The 27,029-nt window shown below is 36.5% G+C and overlaps 1 protein-coding gene across 2 annotated transcripts; it reads left to right on the plus strand.

The window, feature by feature from the left end:
* Positions 1 to 8,323: 8,323 nt before the first annotated feature.
* DEPDC1 (DEP domain containing 1) lies at positions 8,324 to 21,259 on the plus strand. Of its 2 annotated transcripts, XM_026074530.1 has the most exons (12): positions 8,324 to 8,371; positions 9,365 to 9,630; positions 10,275 to 10,425; positions 11,589 to 11,707; positions 12,170 to 12,300; positions 12,638 to 12,685; positions 15,154 to 15,294; positions 15,796 to 16,674; positions 17,330 to 17,502; positions 18,500 to 18,676; positions 18,946 to 19,131; positions 20,985 to 21,259. In XM_026074530.1, the coding sequence occupies exons 1-12, from the start codon at positions 8,324 to 8,326 to the stop codon at positions 21,123 to 21,125; spliced, it is 2,460 nt and encodes an 819-aa protein (XP_025930315.1). In that variant the 3' UTR covers positions 21,126 to 21,259. The 2 variants fall into 2 exon arrangements, with proteins under 2 accessions (XP_025930315.1, XP_025930316.1); XM_026074531.1 differs by lacking the exon at positions 15,796 to 16,674 and having other exon boundaries at positions 20,985 to 21,125.
* Positions 21,260 to 27,029: the final 5,770 nt, after the last annotated feature.

The following is a 27,029-nucleotide window of genomic DNA, read 5'->3' on the forward strand; positions in this document are numbered from 1 at the left end:
GCAGCCCTGCCTTCCAGTGTGCCTTTCACTCCCATCCACCTGCAAAACTGCTGAGGGCACTTTCTGTTCCATCCTTAAGATTATTGAAAGAGATGTCAAGGAGCATCAGCCCCAGTATCAACCCTGGAGGTATGCCTCTCATAACCAGGTTCTACTTAGACTKTGAATCACTGACCTTTGAGCCTCACTCCATATTTCCTGAGTTGYCTCCACCTTCACCTGCCATGGTTCAGGACTGTCTTTAACTTTTCTTCCCTTGTTCGCTGTATAATGTTCAACAGTTCCCTACCCATCCTTACTCCCGGCCAGAAAATAAATAGTTTTTTAAAAAGCATCTAGATAGCTGTTTAGCTGTTTTCTCTCTGCTTTTATCAGATAGATATTCAAAAATAGTTCAGCTGTACTGAATGCATGAAGTTGTTGGTTGATTTGATGTGCTGCCAATTTTTTCATTTCATCATATATTTTCAAAGAACTGATAGCTCAGCATAAGCAAGAGCAGCAGAAGGCATTGACATTTCCATTAAACATCCAAATAACTTTTTTTTATASTTGTAACTAAAATGATTTGAGAAATGCTCTTCAGAGAGAAAATAAATATCCAGAGGAATTCCCTCCTGTTTGGGGAAAAGTCTACCAAGACAGCAGCCAGAAACATCCAGCTTACTTTTGTAATTCTGTTAGCAACCTCTAGGCATTGCATAACAATGATGCTCTACAGAACAGAAATAATGTTCTGATTTATTCCGAGAACACATTTAAGAGGAATTATTTTACTAATAACATGCTGTAATACACACAGACCCACACAGTACAGTTGATAGTATCAAAGGCAATGGTTTAAACACAAAAGYATCAGTTTTAAGTATTGCAGCACAAGTAGGTTATTTCTTTTTTTTTTTCTGCTCCCTCTGCCTGTTTGTCCATTCCAAGGTTTCATTCTGAATTTTGCTGGTGCAGAAATTGTAGCTCTCAACATGTAATAGAATTTTCAATAGCCTTGAGACATCCAAATCTTACTATGAGAAACTGAATTGAARAGTCACTGCTCAAACAGCCCCTGTTAGATGTAGGGTCACATATCAGGCAGGGTCAATATGCTTTGTACTACGAGTCAAGCCTGTACTGTAATTATCTGAAAAATCTCCCATAGTTTCCCCACAGAAATAGTAAACATATCGGTGTAGGCAGCTCAACATTTTTAGCCATCATATTATTTAAGAAAAGATTTTCAAAGGCACTTATATATTTAGGCTAACCATCAGACTTGGATTTTCAAAAAAAGCACAGAGGATGGCAAAGTACCTAACTCATTTTAAAAAATCCTTAAAATTTAGAAGTCAAAATTTTAGACAGACATTGATCTACTTAGCAGTACAATCTGTAAGTGATTTACAAGATTACCTCCTGTTTCAAAAGTTTTACAGATTGCGTTCCTATCAGCACCCATTTGCAGATAATACAGTTTTACTAGAGCATATGCACCTTTGCTGGTGCTCTGTATCTTCACAAACCATACTGTTGTGCTTGACACAAAGAAAAAATTTAGCATTCCTTGTATCATTCTCTTACAAACACATCATAGAATAGCAGTCGGATCAGGGCATTGGTAAAGTTTGGTGTCCTATAATCTGTTCTTYCAGTCTTATGTTCTAAAATCCTCCTTTCCGCTATTATTATCTTTCATCCTGGTTTTCAGTCTTTTCAACATCTAGCTCAGAGACAGCAGTGTTCCCCTCTCTGTTTTGAAGATACAGTATCCAATTCTTCTGTGTTCAAGGGTGTCCACCAGAAGATAATATAATAACGAAGAACATAATGCTAACGTATATTTAATACTCTAGGATTTTTTTTTAACTTCTGCTTGCAATATTCCAGCAGTTCTGCACTCCTTAAGAGGCAAGCATCATGCATCTTACCAACAAGCCAATACTGATGTCAGTGAAATTTTCCTCTTTATCACTTCCTTCATGTTTAACTATGGAGAATTATCTTTTCCCATTTGTGAATTCAGAAGTCATAACATGGGAAAAACAATATTCTTTATCTAAGCTGAGAATTATTACATTTCTAATGATAGTCACATCCTACAGAACAGGATTAAAAACTCTGAGCAGAGCAACCCCTGTAGTGAGAGGGAGCTGTGGGATTGTTCTAGGGTACCAGTTCAACACCACTGGAAATGCATGGTCCACATTCCCACTCTACCAAGTAGAGGATTTATATTCAATTGGGGATAATTTAACCTGGTAAGACTCAAAGAACAACAGGACTCCAATGGAAGGTGGATGCAGAGACAGAGTTCTATAGAGCAAGTTTTGTTAGTAAAATCTTGTAATATAGAGTAGCTTTTTATTCCTTGAAAAGTCAAATTAATTCAGAACTTCAAAAAAATTAGACACCTAACAAGGAGTTAAACAGCAAAATGCCATTGGGAGATCTTCATATCAGCCCTAGCAGCACTATATAGAGCAAAAAGCAAAATCCTTTAAAAACCCAGCTCTCTGAACCCAGATGACTGTGAATTTTAAAACTCCTCTAATTATCTAAAAACTTTCAAAGAACTTGCTTTGTGGATCTGAGAAATCCAGAAGATATTTAGATATGCATCAACACTGAAACATATTTTGTGATAAAATGTTGCAGTGGTTAAAGAGGACACTTCRCAATAAGAAATCATTCTTAGCTTTATGAGTCTGTACATTGGTTAGAAATGTCTGGGATGGCATTAGAATTTGCAACCTTTTCCATAAAAAGACAGCTAAATGACTACAGATAGCAATGACTTCATTTTTGTCTCATTTGGAATATCCTGGGGGCATTCACTGTGTACCTAATTTGCATATAAACATTAGGTGCATCAGGAAACAAGCCTCTCTAGGTAAGTACCTGTGTCCCCCAGGTCATCAGCTGAGAGACCAATGCCTTGCAGAACTCCAGAGATACTATCTACCTAATTTATGCAGATGAGTTCCTTCTCCATAACTGTTGGTCTTTCTGAACAGGAAGTATAGGTACTACTCTAGAAGGACCACTTCATTAGGCATCTGAAACTTAGGTATTTATTATGTGCTTTGATTAGATGGGCTGGGTTCCACACCAAGGAAGTATGTTCTTCCTACATAGTGGAGTGAATGAATGGCTTCAGTGCCCATTCTGGGCAGCTGAGTTAGCGAAAAAGCAAACTCAGCTGATTCCCTTTACTAAGCTATACTTAGCACCACCTATTTAATTAAGTCTTAAGCCAAATGACTGGGGAAAAAAAGCACATGAGTTAATTAATATGTCTTGGTGCAGTATATAAAAAACCTTTGACAGGATAATAAATAATATATGAAAGGCAAAGCTAAAGGGCTTTAATTTAGGGTTGATTCAAAATACCTCAGGCCTCAAACTATCTTTGTTAATTAAATGTTTGGATCCAGGGCATCTCATGTCTACATTTGCAAAGGTGTTATTTACAGCTAGAAGGTTAGCTACATGGTTAGTATCAGTGCTCAGTAATCTCAGGTATCGCAGCTACAATAGATATAGCTATGTCATTTTTGTGTGCAATATATTTGAAGCCTATTAAAATAAAATAGTTTTTCATTAAAACTGCAGCCTTCATCTAAGATGCGTGCACGTACTGGTTGTTAATTATAGATTAAACGTATCTGCTAGACTTTGAAATTGTACTTGAAACTAACCCCAATAAACTGAGCTCCAAGCTCAATACTTTTGAAAATTCAAAGATCACCCAACTTCATATATAATTGTCTGTGCATATTTAACATTACATGAATGTTTTCTTGAAAAGAGGCTCTTTGCACACATCACCCTATAAGAGTATAATATTCATCATATGACTACTACTAGTATAGTTTCTCACACTCGGTTAAGTATGATCCCCTCATCCCCTTGATAGACATTTTTAGTCTAACAAACAATAACAAACATGTTTGTTAATTGATTGTTGTTTCTACTCTAATTGAAACGTTCCACAAACATGCTTTCTTAACATTTATAGTCAGCTGGAAATTGAAAGATGTTTATATTTTTGAGGTATTAATATGAATATTGGGYGCATAGCAGAAATTAAGCTCTTACAAAATAAGGGATTGCATATCCATAAAAACTGATTTTATTGAAGACTTCAAGGCTTTCCTCTATGACTTCTACAAAACACACATGTATYTTTAGATTTCTGTAAACCACTGCAGAATGGTCACTTAAAACACCTACGCTGGAGAAATAGGAATAAGCCTACTGAGGGAACGAAGCAACATTTTCCTACCTGGTATCCACTGAGGACTTACAATCTCTATGGCCACCACTAGACAAACTGACAGGAGGTCCATGGGACTTACCAAAGAACACCAGAAGGCAGCTCTTTATGCAGATAATATGCTTTATAGATGATGCATTACTTCTGTTAATCAGTAGACTAGTCAGGAAATGACCCCCACCTCAGCAGGCTGAATGTTTGCAAGGAGGAATCTACAACATATGCAGCAGGGGATAGGGAAGAAGGGCAAGAGTCCTGAGCAGCTCACAGGATTCTTGTTAAGGCATCAAGAAGGGAGATGGTAGGGAAGTGTGTAAACCTGTCAGATGACTTGAGAAGTGAATGAGGAAAGATGCATGGTATTTTTCAGTACATGCAAGGTGCAAACAGAACAATATGTTGATACAGAGTCTCCTAGAGGAGGAAAGAGAATAACACAGTGCTCAGGTTGCTTGAGTTTAGAGGGTGATGACACAAGGAGTTCTTCAACATTTGCAGGAGAGAGGAAAGTGCTTGGGGAGCCTGAGTTACAGAGGGGGTGGAGCAGGGGATCTCAAATAATTGGTCAAAGTTGAACAAGAGGGGTGTTTATCCCTTTCAGTCTTCCAGGTTTGGGGGGGGGGGGGGTTGGCTACACTACTGCATAGCAGCCTCCCATCTAAGTGGCTATTTGTACAAGTTATTGACTCTACAGAGGGTAAAGTCCAGCAGAATTAGAAAAAGATAGGGTTCCCAAGTGAGATTCTTTCATCTCTCAAATTCTCACATGCATATTTTCATAATAACCTTCGAAAGCATTCTCCTCTTTCTATTATTCCTCCCACACCAATCCTTCTTAAATGTGTCTACATTGTCATTATTAAAGTATGGCCATTTCATCTCCAGAAAGCAGCAAATCAGCTGTAACATGCTGTTATATGAAAGCTAGTAAATTCCACAGGCAAATAATTGCTTTTCTAAAAAAAAGTTTTCATTATAATGAAATGGTGGTAATTCCTGTAGTATTTCTTTAAAAGGTACTTCTCCCATAGGCACATTCGGACCAGATTAGGTTCTTTTTACCAAATGTCRTTCTTATAAAGTCTGTACTGTGCATTAAAAAATCCAGCCCTTGCTGCTTAATATCTTCAACAAATAATGCAAAATGTTGTTGGAAAAACAATTTGCCTAAATGTTTCACCTGGAAATGGAAACAGATTAATTCCTCTTACCTTGTTATCTCAGTGACACAATAATAATTTTGCACTAAGGAAYCTTCAATTTCTTTCAATTGTTATGTATTGTTATGCTTCTTGTTTGTTTAATTTCACTAAATACCAGGCAGACATGTTTCACCTACTGCAAGTRTAGAAGCCATCCCCTTAAAAATATAATTTCAACAGGCATGCATGAAAGAGAATAGCAACAGAGCATTACCAAAGGATGGTTCTATAAATCTTCAAAGCACTTCACAAATATTGCACTATACCCCGCTCAGTTTATCTACTGACTGTACTTACACCAGCAAATTCAAAGACTTATATTCACCATCACTGTTACTGATTGTCCCAACAGCAATGCTGTCATAGCTGCTATTACATTCTGTATGCTTTACATTACCTGAGGAACCACGGCGAAGAAGACAGATTTTTACTTCATTGTATGCTGTATCTCTGCGTACAGAAAATTCCAGTTCAGTGAAAGGAGACGAGGAAAATYGCTCACCTGTGGTAAAGAGAAAGTTGTAAACATAGGGATAACAGACAATCCTGTGGGATCAAATATTGTGTCTGYTTTGGAATGTGGGCCCTGATATCTGTATTGTTTTGGACACAGGCTACTGAATTTTCTTTCACTGGACGTTCAAAGAGTGCAGTCAGTAACYGACTGCAGGGCTTGCACACTGAGTCCTGCAAAGACTGTAATAGTATAACATYGCTTACATTATGATGGACTTATATTAAGATGGACTGTAACATTTCCCAGACTACTCCAATTATCACTTTCACTGTACTTCCAGAGATGTCTCTAAAATCTCTTTATTTGATTAAGATACACAGTTTCCACAAAATGTATTAAGTCATCTATAGGTAGTAGGTTGAATGTGAATWTATCAAATGTTATGTTTTAAAAAACAACCTGAGAGAGGGAGTATGGGAAGCAATCAATAGTAAAACTGCTGTAGTCATCACTTTCTCTAAGTTYTACTCATGGAGATTACCCTAAGATAATCAATAAATTGATTTATACTCTTGAACAGGTTTAGAGCTAACATATTAAGGGTCATTGAAAAAAATCAATACCACTTTTTATCTTGGCAACCACTCAACAAGCAAATTTGTTAGAAAGAAAAACAGAAAGTCAATTGTTGAAATACATAAGAGCATCTCTAGYTTTTGAATCTAGTGAGAGAATCCACACCTTTCTTCTTCTAATCAGATGGAAAACATAAGTGAAATAACACAGGTTAATTTGAGTTATTTACTATAATGACTCATAAGTTAACAACTGGTGGCTTATCAACAGGTGCTACAGCTCAGAGATCTGGTAAAAGTTATTAGGAAGCAGCTTTGGCTCCTGTCTCAAGCATATAAAAGTAGAATAGTTAACAACTGCTCAGTGTAGGAGCAGTTGTGTAACCAGTTTTGCCAATGCTGATCTGGTYCTGCTGTGATACATGTTGGTTACTGTATGTTTTGTCTTTTCCCTAGGCTACAGCTGAAGGTCTGACTGCTAAATCCACTTGTTATTTTTATGCATGTTTTCTTTTAGCAGTGAAGGTTTTAATTACTTCCTGTAAAGATGTCTAAAGTATTCATTTGTCTTTACTGACTATAAAAGAAGCTTAGATGATGAACCTTTAGAATTTGAGCAATGGCTGACTATATTGAGATAAACCACTTCTGAGGTGTTTATAACCCACAGGTTATAAGCAAATATGCTTAAGTCTACTGGTTCTGAGAAAACTTTCACAGTTACTTCTAAGTGTTCTCCCTGTGCTAATGTTTTTGTTTGTTTTTCTCCAGGAGGCCTGTATCTGTAGGAAATTCACAGGATAAGATAGGGTAGTTAAGAAAAATGTGCTCTCTTCTGAGAGTAACTAGTGTATGTGTTCAGGCAGCTGTGTGTAAGCTATGTGCTAGTCCTACCAGACATGAAGCATGTAAACACTACACAGGCCTTCTAGAGGATGTCTGTGGGGATAAAAGGTCTAAACTGAGTCATCAAATATATTTTCTTTCTCTCTTTATCAAACAACTAATGTGAATTTCTCACTTTTGAGAAAATGCAATTTTTTAAACCTCTGTTTGGGGCCAATTTGTGGCTGTAATATATGCTTGTCTTTTTTTTTATATTGTCTTTTTCCTTCCTTCATGACCATGAGAGAGAATGTAAACTATCACAGCCCTGGAGCTGACTAACACTGGCTACGCCTCTACAGCTCCCTGCGACATCTCAGTCGTATTGCTAAGCCATCAGACTCAAAGCTGTGTTTAGGTAGACCGAAATGCTTTACTGAGACTTTTAGAGGAACAGCTTAGTACAAGTCAACTCCATGTGAAGAAAAAATATACGAATTAAAATGTGAAATTATAAAGGTCCAGAGAACCCTGAAATAGCTTGGCCTTGGGCTCTAGGATGGCTAGTTTCAAGAGACTCTGGATGCAGGTGACCAGGTCCTTTTTCAAGGAAAGCTTACATTCGTCTTAAAACGCACATAATAAAAAAAAAATAAAAAAAAATAAAAAAAAAAAAGCTCACTTTTCTTCTGAGGCACGCTTAAAACGATGAGCCTCGCAGCAGGACTGTCGGCGCTTCCCCCGCCGCCGCTGAGGTGCGGCGGTTGGCAGCAGCCTCCCCTCAGCGCGTGGCCAACGGCCGCCGCGGAGCCCGCGCGTCACCAGACGCAGCCCCGCCTGCCCGGCTCGTCCAATCGGCTCGCGCCGCCGGCTCGCGCAGGGAATTCAAACCGCTGTTAGGCGGCGACGGTTAGCCGGGACGGGGGGGGGGGCGTGGCTATACCCCCCCGCCCCCCTCCCAACGGTCGGGCCGCCTGAGGGGGCTCCGCGCAGCGCCATGGAGAGCCGCCCGGCGGCCCCGGGCCCCTACCGCGCCACCAAGCTGGTGAGGACGCCGGGGCCGGAGCTCCGGTGGCGGGGGGGGAGGGACCGGGGCCGGCTGGCGGCGAGCTGTCACCGCGCGGGGCGCCCGGCGGGCTCAGGCGCGGCGGGTAGAGGGGACTCGGCTGCTCTCACAAGATCTAGGTTCCTTGTAGCCTTTCCCTTGGCCTTATAAATAAAACAGAAAGCTGGCAGTAAAACTGCAGGCGTCCAGCTTGGTCTGGGCGCTCTCCAGAGCRTCACAGTGCAGGGAAGAATCAAGTAGTAGTTGGGTTTTTTGGGGGATTACCAYGCTCGCTTTTCGTTGATGTTTGAATTCAGCGCGTGGAAATCTAAACGCTGTGAAACAAAAAGATGGCTTTTTCCTTCAGYAAGGCCGTTGTGGTATAACGTGCATGGGCTGCGTGACCTTTGTCATAGAAAAAGCATGTGGTGGTGTTACTGCATTAGTCATCGAAAATTAGACTGCTGCCCTAATAATGATAGCAGCAGCCCTAAGCTTATTGATCGCGGTGCATCTGACAGCATAACTTATTTTGTCAGTGAATACCATATGAAGAAACAAAATACACTGAAATTCGTAACTTGTTGTTTATGTACTCTGACTAGTTTCTAAGAGTTATTTCAAATTTGCAGGCTGTGGATTGATAGTACCTCAGCAGGCAGAGTTTATGCGAGTGATGGATATGTGCACACTGAATCAATAAGATTTGTCATCTTTCTGAAGCTTTAATTTTATTTTTGGTTATAAAAACAGGAGACAAACCTAAATATATTTACATATTTTTTTTAATCTGAGCTTTAAATGTAAAGTATTAATATGGTACCATTAAAAGATTTTAGTATTATATTTAATAATGGTAGTATCAATGTTATTTATATTTCTATATTTGTATTATATTGCTGTGTATTAATATTTCTTAAATTTAATAAGATTTATTATTATAACCTTTAGGTTTTAATCCTCTATTCATTGCTTTTTTTGTTTCCCATGCAGTGGAATGAAGTTACTAAACATTTCCGGGCAGGGATGCCATTAAGGAAACACAGGCAACATTTCAAAAAACATGGAAGTTGTTTTACTGCATCAGAAGCAATAGACTGGCTCCATGAAGTATTAAAGAATAATAGTAACTTTGGTCCAGAAGTTACTAGGCAACAGACCATTCAGTTATTGAGAAAGTTTCTCAAGAATCATGTAATTGAGGATATAAAAGGAAGATGGGGATCGGAAAATTTAGAAGACAATGGTGGCCTGTACAGGTACTGTAAAGATGTGCCTGAAATGAAGACCACTTAACAGAGCTCTTTGGGTTGAGAATTTTACTTAAAAGTACTAACGCTCAGGTCACAAAGATCTTGCTTTGGGTTGAGCAGTGGGCCCCAAATTAATTTTTAGCACAGTTTGACTTACAGACCAGAAATCCTGTATGCTGAGTGCTGTTAAGGTGCTTGTTGTCTGTCCAAGGTTTTCCCTGGCGTAGGTACTAAATTTAAGGTCTTTGGTGGGGAGCCAAATAGGACTTCTTGTAGCAGCTCTGTGCTGTGCTACCAGTCATGTGCTTCRTCTCTTGTATACTTTACAGAAGGTCTAAATGGGGAACAGAGCCTGCCCTAAATTCTTAAATTGAAGGTATTGATGTCCCTCGCTTCTCAGATTGTAGTCTCTCTGCTGTATAAATACCTGAGTATCTTCAACTTGACTTTGGAATTGAGACAAGTAGTCCAAAGCTAATTTACAATATAATTATGTTAAACAATATTCTAAAGAAAAAATTTAAGCATTTTTCTTTTTACTTCTTCAGAATCTTATGGAGTCACAATGATAGGATATGGTTTTGGTTAAGTGATTTCCTGTGTTTTTAATCTATTCTAAATGTATTTAACATCTCTCCAATTAATTACAGATTTCCTTCAACCTCTCCTGTTAAACCTCTACCAACCTGGTGTCCACCAAAAGAGAACTCGGAAAACTTCTCTAGAGACAAAGAAAAACTTTTTAAATTGCCACATTTATCCAAGAGAACTCTTAAAAAAACAGAATTACTGGAGTCTCTGGTAATAACTTATATTTCTTCTTTAACTACAGTTGTCATGTATTTTCTTTATCCTAAAAAACAACAAAAACAAAAGACTAGAAGTAGTCATCTTTTAGTGACACTGTTCTCTGTTTTTTGTGTCATCTTTCCTTCTAGCTGAAGAAATAATTTGATAGGTTCTCCTAGACAGTGAAATACAGCATTTAAATGGGTATAATAGAAAGATGAAGCTATATTTTGTAATACAGTGCCTTGATAATATGTGCTGTTTCTCTTTCTGCATGTATAAAGAGAGCTTGAAGTATAAGATATTCAGTAACCTGTATATGTTCAAGCAAAATGCACATGTGGAAAAATCATAGCAGTAACTGTAACATGAAATTATTAAAACACTGACAGCAAGTGAAAGGAAGCATTTGTACATCTGACAGATGAAATTAAATACACTCTTAAACCTATATGAAGCTGTTCTCTTGTTCCCAATSTCATACTGGCAATAGGTTTGTTGACAGGGGGTTTATTAATACTGCCACATTATCTAATCCCCATGAATTGCAATATAGGGCTAATTTTGCATCATAATGATCTGGGATTATGTAAGTGTTTAATTGTCCTTCAATGCAGAATTATCCCTCCTACATTATTTTAAAATACTGGGAGGGCTGGAAGGAGGGGTTCTAGAAATAACCAGAGCAATATGTTCTGGTAGAAACCTAAAATATTTTGCATTTAGGGCAAATAAATAAAGGGTGCCAATTATATAACTGTTCTGCTTACTTTGCTGAAAAAGATGGAATGCAAGTGTTTGGACCTTTATTATTATTCTCTTGAGATGTGCATGTGTGCATACTTTGTGAATATAGATTGTGATACTAAAGGAGGATTCTTATCTTCCTAATATGTTTGGATTTGACATGTTTCTATTCTGTAAATTGCTTACTGTTTAAAGAATTTATTATTATTTTTCCATATTGTCCTTTTTGCTTTAAAATAGTGTATGCTTACACTTCAGTGCTGAGACTGCTTAAGTTACTCAGTGGATCAAGCTTTGGAATTTAGTGTTCTGCAGAAATTCGTATATAATTGAGAAAAAAATTACTTAATTTTTGAGTTAAGAGGTTCAAATTTATTTTACATGTATGTTTATCATTTATCTAATATGTATAAATCACTCATTTCCAGGAAAACTTAGAAAAAACAAACCTAGATATAATAGAGGAAAACAAGGAAGGCTCCCAGCACAGGAAGGAAATAAGCCAGGAAKATGTACAAGAAATTTGGAGAAATATCATTCTGATACAGTAAGTAATAAACTGTGAAGTGTTGTACAAAGTACTTTCTTGTGTACGTGTTTTGTGCCTGTAATGCAGGGATTAAGCTTTTTGACTTGCAAATTTTTCTGAAATTTTTGAAATAATTATGTTTTAGGGTGGAAATTTGTACTAAATGGTGCAAGATTTACATACACTTTCTATTATATTTATTAACATTAAGAATGTTGGACTTAGGAAATTTGTTGAAGATAATTGTTGAAGATGTTGAAGAAGTATATGTTAAGTASCATAGCTGCTCATTTCTTATTGTTTTTTATTGTTTCTTTTGGTGTTTCTCCCAGGAACAAGTGTATTCTCAAGGTGTCCTTCTGCATATGAGAATTTATTAAACTGCAAATTTGCTTATCAAGTAAATGCTTTTTGAATAGAGGTGGAAATAATTTGGTTTTTTTACGTATTAACAAACATCTGTTCTCTTTCTCCCAACAGTTTGCAAACCATTTTAGGTCTCCCATCTTTGGAAGAAGTTTTGCAGCCGGCACAGATAATTCCTGAGTATGTCATATACAATATGACTAACACAAGTAAACATGGTGTTGTTATTTTGCAGAACAAATCAGGTTAGTTTTTTTCTGGTTTTGCTTAATTTAAAGTTTCTGTACGATGTAATTATGTCCAACAGTAAATAACTGAACRTAAAATCTAAAATAAATTAACCAAGGTAATAGGTTTCATAGCCTGTCTTCTACACTTTCTTTTCCAAATTAGAGAACAATTCAGTATATTTGTCTGGAAAGTTTTGTAGGTCTTTTAGAAGTACACATGTATAGTAGTAATATTTCCTTTAAAAAAATTAATTTCAATGTATTATTTTGTACATGAGTGCCGTTATTTATATTAGTTATTATTAAGTCTTTATGGTTATGTATAAATAATATACTTATTTATTTATTTTAGAAGATCTACCTCACTGGGTGTTGTCAGCTATGAAATGCCTCGCATACTGTAAGTCATGGAATAGCTCTTAAGTTCAGAAGCTCATTTTGAGGGTTGAAATTGAAAAATACTTGCATTTTAAGATGAATTGTGATATTTCATTTTGGAAATCCAGATAAACCAAGTGTCTTGACATACTGAGAACTGATCAAAGCAATTGATCTTGAATTATTGCTTGCAAATGTAAYCATAAAGAGTTAACAGACATGAAAGATGTTATACTTCAGGTAATGAAGATCTCAGTCCTTTAGCAGTCTAGCTAATTACTCTGCTTCCAGGTTGCATCTTCTGAATCTGTGTGCGAATTTTTGGCAACATGAAGTTTAATTTAGTATGAGAAAAGGTGTTAGTGTCCTTTAATCCATGAAATCAATGGGAGAATTCAAGTCCAAAAGCTTTCAGTGGAGCCATGCTCTTCCAGCCTATAAAAGAGATAATAATTACATAATCCTTATCTGCTTCTCCACCTTGTTCTCTAAACAGTGTTTGGGAAAAGCTTATGCTTAAAGCATACTGAGACACCTTTTATAGTTGCAGTTTAACAGCAGAGAATGAAGGCCTTAGATGTCTTATGAATCACTACATTCTAGACTAAGCTGGTTTTTAAAGTCAGACATTTTAGCTGTTAAAAATGAACTTTCATTATCTGCAGAATGTGAGTCAGTCTTCATAAGAAAGTTGAAACATTCGACTTTCAAACRAAAGTCGTTGAGGCTTCCTCTGTCAGATGTGTTTGAAATTGTGTTGCAAACACATGCAGATCACAATTCATAAGCTTTGCATCTTTACGAAACTAGTTTAGAAAAGGTTCTGGAGAAGTAGAGGATAGTGGTGTTTTTGTTTTTTAACAGTCTGTCTGAATGGCTGACAGGACACACAAGAGCTAGAACTAGTGCCTCTCAAATGAGATCTGAGATGATGAGTTCTTTTTATATTAGTGCTTGCCCTGCTGTTTAACTCTTTTGCCCCTGTCCCTGGCAATCTCCATTACCTCCAGGAAAAGCTATACTGACTATAACATATTTGGATGGTGTGTGTATGCACCTACATATATTTCTAGCTATTCAGTAGCAACTGTGGTAGCAATCCATATAGGGTTAGAGTGGCTTCAGAAGTTCGGTTTGTAGAATACACTCATGTGAAAATTGCCTTCTTTTCTTCAACTATCAAAAAACATAGAGCCTCTTACATGAAGAGTGCTATTAGGAAAAGCAGGACAGGAAAGAGGTTGGTGAGTAAGATTTAAATCAAAATTGAAAATATGGTTCAGCACTGATTTATAAGCATTTAAATACATTAACCCCTACATAAGTCATGTATTTAGAATTAATAGGCCTTTGTAATCCTGAATTGTGTTCAGGTATTGAGAATTGAGAACAAGCTTTTTTTTTCTTGAATTGTCAGTATGTCARTTTTGAGTGAATTAGTTCAAGYAGAGGTTTTATCTCTGCACCTACAAGCTATATTGTAGCCAAATGATTAAGGCAGAAGTTACTTTGCACAGTAAAAACACTTACATTTGAGGGGGGAAAATACTGCTCTACTATATTTTTAGTTATTTTTGTTTGTACTACGTGCTAATGTGATTATGGTTATAAAGTTAGAACCAGGAAAATATAACTTTTCATTTGATCAATGTTTAATTAAAACCACTGTCTTCTAATTCCTTAAATTTACTTCATAAGGCAGCTTATTTCATTTGTATGTGTTATCTCAGTGGTGTATAATAACTCTAGGATTAACAAAGATCTTCACAATGTCAAATCTTACCATTCCAGGACCGCCTTCATTCATTCCTTTTCTTCCATGTAGCAAAACAGGCAAGATTTATTAACCAGGGCTCTTAGATTATTGGATTGCTTACCTCTCCACTTTTGAAGAAAATTAGTTGGATGTTACTATGATCATCCATGGGAATAGTTATGAACAAAACTTCCTCTTGGTAAACCATTTGAATAGGGGAGTTGAAAAGACAAGAGAGATTCCCCACAAAAGGAAAGGACACTTACCAGCTCTGTTTCGCCTATGCGTAAAATAACATGTATGTATTGGCTGGCTTCTCAATATACACATCGTTCAAATTTGGGCATAGTTTGAGTTTCTTCTTGCTCTGGAAGCTAGAGCTGCCTGTGGGAGAACTGGGATTACTAGAGTTTAGAAGTGATGGAAAATGCTAAAAGCTTGTGATTATTTTGATGAGGACATATAAAGGGTATAAATGAGTTTTCATTTATTTTACTGCTATGGAACAGCTTGTTGAGCACTACTGCTCAGTGGTTATAGAGAATATTTTACATTTTTTTTCTGCTTACAAATGGTACAGTGCTGAACTAAAAACAAAATATTTGTATACTGCTGACATTCTTTTCTTGTAAAATACAGTCATTCCTACAAAAACTTCTAGTGTTGCTTTTTTATAACATGGAATTGTGAGAATAAATACTTTTGTGAATTTTCTTTCTTCACCTCTCTTTTAGGGCCTAGAAATAATGACATGAGCCAACCAACYTACAGTGGGTTTGAACGAGATGTATTCAGAACAGTTGCTGATTACTTTCTCAGTCTCCCTGAACCATTACTTACTTTTGAGTACTATGAACTTTTTGTAAATATCTTAGGTATGTATGAATTTAGAAGAAGACAGTGTAAACTATAAGTATATATCAACTGGGGAAACAAATCTGTAATTCAAAGCAGAAATTGACCCCTAATTTATATGGCAGCTTGAATCAAAGGAAGATCACCGATGCTGTCATTCTATGTTACAATATTAATTGAAATGTAGTTATATCTCATGATATCTGATGTAAATTGCTGTCTGATCTAACATTCTAAACATGCAATAGCCATAAGTTAGAAATATGTGGTCATCTCTGTCTGTTCCCCCCTATTKCACTGTATTAACTTTCTTTAATCTTGCATGTTTGTTGTGATGGTTGCAATTACCTTGTTAAACTGCTTCTGGACTAAGCTAAATTTTTCTTATATTTTACTAACCAAGTGAACGATAAATTAGTGTCTTATATTTGTTGACTTCTCTGTTCACTTAGCAACTTTCTTTCTAAACTTGTTCACTTTCATATCACTTGCATCTTAATTTATATTTCGTTTTCTGATAGTTATGTGTGGCTACATCACAATTCCAGATACATGCAGTGGAAAACATTCTGTCCAAGATGAGACATGTAATCCACAACCTTCAAAAATTCTTCACTTGAACTCTTTCAAGTCAACTGAATGTCTTCTTCTAAGCCTACTTCATAAAGACCCCGAGAAAAAAAAGAAAGAATATGAAACTTCCAGGAAGCCTTTTCCAGAAGAGCTAACTGTTCAGAAGGGATGTGCAAAGAAATTGTATCCACATAAATTGACATGTAAACAAGGCAGTGTTGATAATCTAATAGGAGGAAGTTGCCAAAATCTTTCTGGTTTAAAGAATGAACAGAACGTACCTCTAAAATTTAGGACAAGATGTTACTCTTTGGAAAGAATTGGAGATGCTACCTCAAGCTTATGTAATAAAGGAGAATCAAATTCCTTCAGGCAAACTGATGTAAAGATAGTGCTGGGCACTAGAAATGAAAACCAACCACTACYCTATGAATATAAAAATAAATCTATGCTGGAACTTGGTTTTGATAATACCTGTCAAAAACAAACTTTTGGTATCGAGAGAGTGTCTGCATCAACTATTCAGGATAAAGAGCTATTTAATGAAAATCATAGATTAAAGCAAATATGCAGGTCTCGAAGTTTACTTGTCAAAAGAAACTCCAAAAGTTGCACTAGCATTAATATACCAGTTGCTGAAATCACTGTAAAACCAAGGTTTGGACTTTGTGGGCAAAGAAATCCAAGTACCTCTGGTGTGGCTACTTCAACGGAGATCAAGACTGAGGTTTCTGATATCACCATCAATAAAAGACTCTGCAAAAGTACTGTAGAACTTTCAGAATATTCTTGCACTCACGATACTTATGTGTTGGCTGGCACRCAAAGTAAGATGGCTTTCTAAAGCATGTTGTATTGGCTTATTGTGTTGACTAACTAATCCTCTTTCTTGCTCTCTTTGACACKTGCTAGGTTTTTTAATATCCCTATAGCATGATTTGTGTTTTAAAAAAAAAAAAAAAAGAAGAAGAAAAAAGGAAAAAAAACACTTCAGGTTGTTTTGAAGTTACACTTTTTAAAGGTAGACTTTCATATCTCTCCTRACAAATATTAGCATGTACTATCTTTGGATTCTTAACTGTGTTGTGTCAGTAATTCACCKTTCTTTTCAGGTAAGTGATAGTATGACCTAAACACTGTCTACCACTGAGGAAGAGAATTTACACAGACTTGCCTGTTGTACAGTCTTTGAAATGCATTTTCTGGCTAATACTTTCTGGAGTAAAATTAGTGTTATTCCTGAATTATATTTTGGTCTTAATTGTACCAGCAGTTTATCATCAAAGTGAGTTGAAGATGACCATTCAAAAAGAAAAGGCCACCTAACATTGATCTACTTATGTTACTGCTAATTGCTGTGAAACAGAGATTGTCTTCACTGGGGGGGAAAAAAAAAAGAAATTTCTCTTACTGAGGTAAAAATGTTCTGAAAATTRCTTTAAATCTTAATGACAGCTGTCTTTCTTTACAATTAACTTGTAGATCTCCTTCAGCCTCATTTAGAAAGGATTGCTGTTGAAGCACTACAGATATGCTGTTTATTGCTTCCACCTCCAAATCGTAGAAAGATTCAGCTCTTGATGCGTATGATCTCTCGGATCAGTGAAAATGTTGATATGCCACGACTGCATGATGCAATGGGCACACGTTCTTTGGTAAGGAAAGTCTTTYTAAGAGAATCATGAGGTGCAGTGTGTCTGTTATTTTAGGAATGCTGCTGAAAAAGTGCTAAGAATACTAGTAGTCTGAACTCTAGGTTCTTTTCTCATTGCAGTACATCTAATGATTAATGGACAGATCTTTCATCTCTGGAATACTTAGTGCTTGCTTCAAGTCAGATTTACTTTTCTTGACTCTTCCCTAACACATTTAAAATACTGATGTTGGCTTTGTTTACTTTTGGGAGGAGAAGGGGAATAATTTTTGAAAAGAATGCAAATGATCGTTTAGTCTGATTTTCCACCCAATTGCAAACATAATTAAAGTGTCTGTGGAAGACGTTTCTTGGGCTAAACACTTGTGTTATGACATGAACAGTTCTAAAGAAGAAAGAAGTCTTTCTGCCTGATAGGTTTAAAGACGAATTTCTAGGTCTGAAATTAGTCTTTCATTGGAAAGACTAAAGATTCTTGTAATATTTTCACCCAATAAGATTAGATAAAAGAACAAAGTACCTAAACATGCTATTTAAAGAAGGCCAACTGAAAGCTTTAAAACTGTGACAGCTTTGAAAAGGTATTTAAAAGTGGTTCTTGGTGTGCATTAAATTTTGCTTAGGCTGGCTCTGCAGGTTTGTTTTGTTGTCTCACTTGTCTCTCAAGGCTGTTAATTGAAGATGTGCACTTTTCTACAAAGGAAGACTTTTTCTTCCCATTTCTCTTTAAAACACATATTTCTCAACTGAAGGTACTATTCAGTGCCAAAAAAAAAAAAAAAAATCTACAAATCTAACCTTAAAAGTGCTTTATCTTAGATGTGGGGGAAGTTTTCCTTTTCCTTTCCAAAAAGTTTTCCCTATCTCTTGACCAATGGTGTAGGCAAGAGATACTGCAGTGAAAGCTGGTATTGGAGACTTCACTGTGGAACTCCATAGACTGGAAAGAAGGCAAATCCTTCAACTGCACATACTAATGATCTGCTAAACACTTCCAGATGATACAGACTTTTGCTCGATGTGTGTTATGCTGTGCAGAAGAAGTAGATCTTGATGAGCTGCTTTCTACACGATTGGTTTCATTTCTAATGGACCATCAACAAGAAGTATTTAAAGTACCAACTTACCTGCAGGTTGCAGTGCAAGATCACATAGAATATATGAAGATGGACCAGGTTGGTGGCATGAAGTACCCTTGCTAATTGCAGAGTATTTGTTACTTATTAAGGTGGGATGGGAAAACTGCAAATAAAACTGTGGTATTTTAAATTCAAACTTTTATTAAACTTACTCATATAATTGTTAGTGTTAGCTACATTATAATATATTACAATTTATAATGTCATTGTAGGCTAATGTTCTTGGGTTAACAAAGTGGCATCCTCCTGAAATAGTACATAATCATTTGAATACATGTAGACCTCTTGTTCGATTTTTGTTTCAGTGCAAATATCCAAGGGAAGAAATTTGTGCCATATTGCCCACATATTCATACTGTAAACAAATAACTCCTCAGGAGTTTGAAGAACAAAAGGTGTCTACCTCTCAAGCTGCAGTGGCAGAACTCTTAGAGAACATTRTCAAAGATAAGAACTTGTCTCTGAAAGACAAAAAGAAGAAGTTAAAACAGGTAAGAGTCTTGGTGGATGTTTAATCTATTTCTGAGAACATTYTTGTGGAGGAAAGAACTGATGAATTTAATCACCAGACCCATGAACAGACTGCATAGAAAGAAATGTTTGTTTGATAGAAGAGAGGTAAATCTACTTTAAGTTTAATGTCTCTGTGAATGCATCTTCTGATTATTTTTTTTAAAGATAGTGTCTAATACAGTGTTTGTTACTGCCTAGTAGCCATGGTGTTCAAACAAAAAATGGTTTAAGAACACGGTATAAAATCATTGTAAGATCCTATTAAATACTGTGTGATAGAAATTGAATATTGTTCTTTGCAGTGTACTAGCTATACAAGCTACCAGTAAAATGCCATGGGTAGGGTTAAAATCAATAGGAGACAAAAAGTAGTGATTTTTCTCTTTCAGAGTTCAAGCTCCATCTGTTTGCAATTTTGAAGCATTCTTTTCCATGGAATTGGCTTTAAGTTTTATAACATGAATATTGCTCAAGATTATCTAGTACTTTTGTGGCACACTAACATGTTGCCTAAATAGTAAAGCTAAAATGCAACAGTTCTGGCAGGATTTAACACTGGAAGATTTTTTTTTTCTTTTTCAGAAAACTTTTGGCAAGTATCTCTGACCAATTGAATACTACTGTACTTGTCCTAGAATCTCTTAAGCAAGTCTTGTGACTCAAATTTGAAAAAGCAGCTTTTCAAAGCTTGCTCATTCTCTCTCAGTCTTGCCCCCCCCCTTTTTTTTTTTTAAGGCCCCAGCTCAAGCAGAGGTGGATGGGATTTGTTTTGTTTTGTTTTTAACTTGTGGAACTACCCTTATTGCAGTCTTCCATTTGTGCTGGGATGCCTACTAGCAACCGCAACTTTTATAAGCAATTATTCTATATTGGTACTTTCAGTTGGGGAAAGCCAAATACATGCCACTTCCTAGAGGGATAGATCCAAGTTATGTCAACACCAACATTACAAATGATGTCGTTTTCAGTAGGTTGAATCAATCAACAGAAAGCTTTTCCTGATGCATAGATGTAGGTACCATTATGCTTTCCTTCCTGAGGCCTCGCATTWAAAAAAAAAAAAAAAAGACATCAAAAGCATGTCTCTGAAGCCAGATACTTTTTGTTAAGTTGTGTAACTGTAGGGGATTGAAAAATTCTCCTTTAAGTAGCAAGCTTTTCTTAAAGAATACCTTTAAAGTCTGCCCAATCTTAACTTCCATGGAGGTAGAATGTATTCATCATTGTGATTCTTCGGTGGCAGCTTTCCAGGTATAAACAGAATATGCACCAGTGCTGGCTGGATAGTGTGACTTCAAATGGGCAACTACCATTCCTCTCTTGGAGAGTGACAACTGAGCATACTATTTAGAATTAAATAGACAGTGACAGAAGTGATAAGCAGCACTGCAGTGTTTTTCAGCTGCTGGGCAATGTCATGAGCAACTGCAGATTGTYATTTCAAATGGTGATAAAAGCAATTAGTTAATTGTTCAAGACCAGTAGAGTTTTTGCTTATAGCACTATTCCAGTCGCAATAATTAGAAGTCCTTGGGAAGAAAACGAGATGAGAAACTTCTCCCATTTCAGCAGAAAATGAAGTGTCTAGTAAAATCTCCGTTTGATTCATTGTTTATGAATTGCAAACTCATATGCGCAAGGTGGCCTTTTCTTGTGTCAAGTGTCACAGCAGATTTATTTTATATGCTGTTAGTTTTGTTCTTCCTACTGATGGGTAAATGCTCAAGGTCATTCATTCTCAGGTCCTGCATGGTGTGTYTTGTTTTGTTTTTTGTTTTGTTTTTTTTAATGGAGTCTGATTTAATTTTTTTTTTGATTCTGTGTCTTCTAGTTTCAGAAGGAATATCCCCTGATCTACAGGAACAGATTTCCAACTACAGAAAATGAGGCAATGCTATTTGAGAGCAAACCTACCATCAAACAACCGATGCTCAGCCTAAGAAAACCAAAATTTCGTAGCCTAAGATACTAATTTAACCACATTTCAGCCACATATTGTATGAATGGTTTATCAAAAGGCAGTGGCTATGGAAATTTGATGGTGGTTGTGTGTGATGAAGGAATAAATGTTTACATGGACACTATGCGAAAGGTGCCAAAATAACACTTTTCTGGAGATAAATTTTAAATGACTACAGAGAGAAATAAATATTTATATGTTTACAAATTATTCAATATATTGTTCTTCAGTAAAATAAATGTGAAAATAAACTTGAAGCTATTAGTAACCAAAAATTTATATATGGTTTTTGTATGGGAAACTAATGATATGCATATAGCAGTAACTTTTTGTTCTGGAGTTTATGCCATATAATTATAGTTCGGGTAGGTTTTTAATTGTCTGTATGTCCTGCATAAGTGCCTTCCTTGAGTTCTCAAAATACTTGTTTTTAAACAAAACAGTGTTATTTGAGATTGGGACTAATTAAAAAGTTGGCTCTGTTGTTTCCAAGGGAGCCAGAAATCGCCATATATACATGACTGTCTGACTCCATAAAATACTTATGTTCATCTCATCTGTAAAGCTGTCTCTTAAATTTTTGTATATTTATTCATATTAGGTTTTGGGCATATTTCTGACCTTGTATGGAAAATTGATTTCAGATCTGTTGATACGCTTCTTGAACCATACTGTAGAGAATGGATGATATTGAAGTGACAATGAACAGAATCAGAATAGATTAAATTTCAGTATTTTGTTTTTAGGGTTAGCAGTCTGCTTATTCATTTTGATGGGACCAAGACTGCCTCACAGGATTGTGAATCTGGATAACTACTTCCATAAGAGGACAATTCAAAACAAGTGCTTTCATAATTGAGGTCTCAGTTTAATATTTAGTCAAGCATGCTTCAGGCAACAAATTAAAAAGTCACAATTKGTGAATGATGTTGAAGTGTTCAGTGGTGGGCTTGAGAAGAGAAATGGATGCTTTTCTCCCCCCAAATTTCGATCCTTCAAAAATGAAGCCTGAAGTCCTTCTGTTTTCCCTAATTGTTCTATTTTAATTTTTGCTGCCTTTGTCTGTGTGTTTTATTTACATTAAACCCTAAGGCAGAAGAACTTGTGCAACTAGCAGCATGTGGGTAAAACCTGGGCAGTTAATTTAATTCAAATCCTTTTCCTGTTTTCTTTAGCATTCCTGCAACATGGTTGAAACAGCACAGTATAGCAAAAAGTTCCACGAGCCTTTTAAGGACTCAGTGAAACATTGTTTACATAAAAAGCATTGTCGCTTTGGAAAGATGTAACCTGCAACTATTGTCAGCTAACATGCCCAAAATGAACTCCAACATGAGACCTATAGATACTGCTGCTTCTGATCTGGAAAAATGATTATTATGTGCTGGAATAACATCAAATTGTATGAATTTTAAGGTTTTTGTAGAAAATGTCCTGCAAGTAGGAGCACTAATGGGTCTGCTTCTCAGTCTGATCACAACTCTTTCATCACCTTGTCATCCAAGTCCGATGAGAACGTGATGACATAGGGTTAAAAACAGTGCTGGCAATGGTGTAGCTCTGTCTGTGGGCAGTTAGAGAGCAGGGAAGGTTAGCTGATAAGTAATCCAGTTGAGTTGACTAAATTTGTTATAGTGCAGCTAAAGATTCTTGGCGGGAATGAGGCCACCATGTGAAATATGTAATTTCTATATATGCTCTTGTTTATATCCACTAGTTTTGTACATTCCRATCCTGTGCCAAAATTACTGCTTAATAGTAAGGTACAAACGTGAGTGTTGGTTGTGCCTGGTTTTCTGTCATCCATACATATGCAATTCAGTGTCTTGAACGTTAGCTCTTTGCACGTTGCTGTGCTTGAGGCTTTCATATTTGTCTGTTCACCTGATTTTTCAGGCCTGCAGTCCAACCTATGTTCCGTCTCCAGCATAATCTAAATTGCTGTTCAGGTGGACTTAATGCTGCATAATACTTCTTTCACTATGGTCTCTATTTCTTCTACTTAAGTTGAAGATTTCATTAAGCTCATGATATCACGATCAATAAATTGCCATACACTAAAACCATTCTGCTTTTGGAACAATTGGTTTTTGTTGCAAGGAATTTGTGTCTATTTTACACTTCAGTTATATTATTGCTGCTGGATAAATCTTAAACTAGTCATCTGCCTGTTTTGGTTGTATTTGCAGAAAAATGGAAAGGATGTATTGCAAGCATTGGGCTTCGTAAGAGTGGGTACATTTGAAGTCTGCCTTTGTTTTCACCTTAAGGTTTTTTTTATTCAGCTGTTTTGTGCTTTAGAGAGATCTGAAATGCTGTGTAAACAGGATGGGTGCTTTTCCATGGCGTGAACTGCTTAGTTGTCTGTGTTGCCTTGTTTGGTTATCTACGTAACTCTTGGCTGTGCACTGTAGACGTATTGTATRTGCTTTGTCATGGCTTCTCATTTCTAGGACAAGACACTGAACGCCTGTTGTACCTGCACATACAGACTCTTACAGTAATTGTCATAAAACCAAGCAAAGTATCAAAATTAAAATGACAGTAAATCTTAGCAGCTCATCTGTTTGCTTGGATATTTCTTTTTTGGCATCTCATGGAGAGGTTCCATAATAGAATCTTGTACAAAAACGTACTGGGTCAGATATTTTGCCAGTGTTATTTTTAAAGGTCTTAGCTGAGGGTTGTCACTTGGATATTTAACATCCTAGTACATAATTGCTATGGTTTAAAACCATGGAACTGCACTACGGTTATTTCAGGTTGTTCTCCCCTCCCTTGGAAAAAGTGAGCTAAAACACCTTTCCCTTCTGAATCTGATATTTAATTGTTCTTTATAACTGAATGTTACTTCTCTGCACAATGGTCAACCATTCCAAAAAGTTAGTTWGTTTGTTTTGCTTTGCTTTTTAAGATGAAAAAAATGAACAAAACAGAAATAATGCTTTTACTTTASAAATTGAAATAAGCCATTGAGTATAAAGTGATTCCTGATCCTCATCACTTTTCATTGTACCATCTGAAAGTCTTCCTACACTGCTTAAGRTTCTAATTTTTCATCCTGTTGTGTTCCCATATGTTTAAGTTGGATTTCTTTGTGTATGTCGGCTCCAGCTTTTGGGTTCAAGATTAGAACAGCTGGTGCAGGAAGAAGGCTTCATGAGGAGTCCTGCATCCTCCCTGTGAGGAACTGCTTCAGCAGTCCTCGGTTCTTGCTCCTGAGATGCAGGTTCTCCAGAAAGTCAAGGCCACGCACACGTGGAGATTCACTGGTCCAAGACCTTATGTTTTAGGGTACTTATCGGTTTGGTCCACCAAATGAAGTGATAGGAAGTAATTTTCTTCTTTTTTTTCTTTTTTTCTCTGTCCTGTAAATGACAATACAATCTCAACTAATCCTGAAATTCTCGGCGAGCTAGAAAGTGGAGGGGAATTTTTCTTTCTTCTGGGTCTTCTAGTCTATACYGTTCCCTGCCCTCCCTCCCAATGAACAGCCATTATCATATGGAAAAGACCTCAGTAAAGTCAGAGTAGAAAGCTGCTGAAGATGACTCTGTGTGGACAGTTGAATCTCTCCATGCAGAAGGATTTTTTGCTATGAATGAACCCCAAAAGTTTTAGCATTAGTGAACACTGCTTTAGGCTATCTTTCCCTACACAGCTTTAGTTTTGTGGTCTTCTTATCCTTACTGATGCGTGAAGAGACTGATATAAAATATCAAATTAGTCTTAGGTTAGCTTTATGGGATTTTTCTGTGCAGAAATTCATTTCCAGGTAACCAGAGTATATCTGGCAGAATATATATTTTGTGATATATCATTTTCTTCTTTTCCATGTGAGAAGAAGGCTTTCTAAATGAGACACTAAGATAAGCCCAGTTTCAGCCAATATTCATAATAAATGCTTTAATGACCTGTACGTATCGTTGCCCTAACATAGTAGGGACAGATGTATAGTCATCTACCATGATGCCTATAGTCAGCTACTTTTACAAATCCGGTACCTGCTCTAATTATTTTCATCTTGTTAAGTATTGCATAAATGCTATATTTATTTACGTGTTCCAGTTAAGCAACTTATTAGGTGAGCAGCTCACATTTCTTAGGATTTAGCTTTCAAAGGACTGTTCTCATTATTCAGAGTTCTTGACCCATGTTATTTAATGTGGCCTTCTAAGGTCTTAACAGAAACTTAATAAAAACTTGAATAACTAGGCCATTTGACTAGCAGTGGAACAAATAAAACATTCCAAATAAATGACATGAAATGTCTACTTCAAACTTTATAAACTTTTCTTTAAGTATCATATTGAAAAAAATAAAACTCTCTATGGGGAGCTGTTCATCAGATGTGAATTCATGGTTATTTGTAATCTACCAGTTGTGTACAACATGGTAATGGATAATTCTGTTCTTTGAAGCATAGTTATGTTCTGAAAACTGACATTGTAAAATTGTTTCATCATTGTCTTRTATTGACTCAAGAGAAAAAATGTTATATTACAGTCTAGCACTGAACCATGTGTACCAACAATAAAGGTTATGTCCCGGGGATTTAAGCAATGATTTTATTGGACTTCAGTCCCCTTTCTTTATTCTGAATCAGTAGGGTGAAGTGGACAGAGGATTAGAAGCTGGCTATTTGTAAAAGACTATGTGTGTGTGTGTCTGTATACAAACGCACATGCACCCCCMCACACAAACAAATGTTTTTTTAACCTCTGTTATGAGAGAATTAAGCTCATATAAACTTATTTAGATTTTTTTAAGACTTTTTTTTGTTTGAGTATTTTAGTTCACTTGAAATGGCTTACTTTTATTAAAAAAAATGTTCAGCTGAAATGTAACACAACACTGGTTAGTTCTCATAAATATGGTTTTAGGCAAATCAGAAACTCTGTTCACTTGGTCTATGGCTGATTCAGGTGCACTGTCATGCCAGGGTATTTTGGCTTTGAACATGCACTTACCATCTTGTATACAGTGATCCTAAACTCTTTTCTTCTGCAGTTTTTCACTCTTTTGATGTGTTTTCTCATTGTTTGTGATCTGTGTCTGCAATAGCACTTGGTCTGTTGGCAGTTGGAGGTAAATAAATTGTGGCCTCCCTTTCCTACATAAAAAGGCAGAATGAGATGCTCTTACTTGTGTTTGACAGCCACATTTCACAAAATCGGTCTYGATGACAATTCATTTTTAGTTGTATTACTCAAAACAAAGATTAGTCTTACATGTTGGTAGTTTATATGCTTCTATGCTGTTCTTGCCGTTAACATCAAACAAAACATAAAAGATACCAGGTCTAGTTTTGGCTGATGTGCAGTGGCACATGGTGATTCCAAGAAAGCAACTGGTGTGTGACAGTCAGGAGGTTATGTGGATAAAATGTTGATGACTAATCTCGGCACTGAGTCGTGGTGCAACTGTGTAGACCAAATTCAACTGCACGTGGGCAGCAGACTGATAGAAGTGGCAAAATTAAGATCTTAAGGGGAGGTGGCAAAGACTCAAAATACTTTCTGCCTTCCTCTTCAAAAACTGCACAGAAGGAAGCCAACCTTCCACTTGATCTTTGTAACAGCAGCTCTAACACGGAGGCTGGTTAATGTCTTATTTTCTCCTTTCACCATTGTTTTGATCGCTGGAGGCCCAGTTTCTATTTGTGTGGGAGCTTCTGCTTTGCATAGGAAGGTATGTTATAAAATGTCTTCATCCTGTGCAATGGGTTAGAAGTGAGAGGGGCAGTAATCTTCCTACTCTTACTAATCTTTGAAATGAATCTCTACAGCGCCATTGTTTTCCATAAATGTCTGCTATTAACAGGTAATTTCTTAGTGATCAAGCTATGCTCTGACAGCAGTTGCGGTGCTGTATATAAAACAAACAAGGGTGAAGTTTACTTATGTCCTCTGAGAA

The sequence above is a fragment of the Apteryx rowi genome, unplaced genomic scaffold (genome assembly GCF_003343035.1).
Source record: "Apteryx rowi isolate R43461 unplaced genomic scaffold, aptRow1 scaffold_39, whole genome shotgun sequence".
NCBI classification, from domain to species: Eukaryota; Metazoa; Chordata; class Aves; order Apterygiformes; family Apterygidae; genus Apteryx; species Apteryx rowi.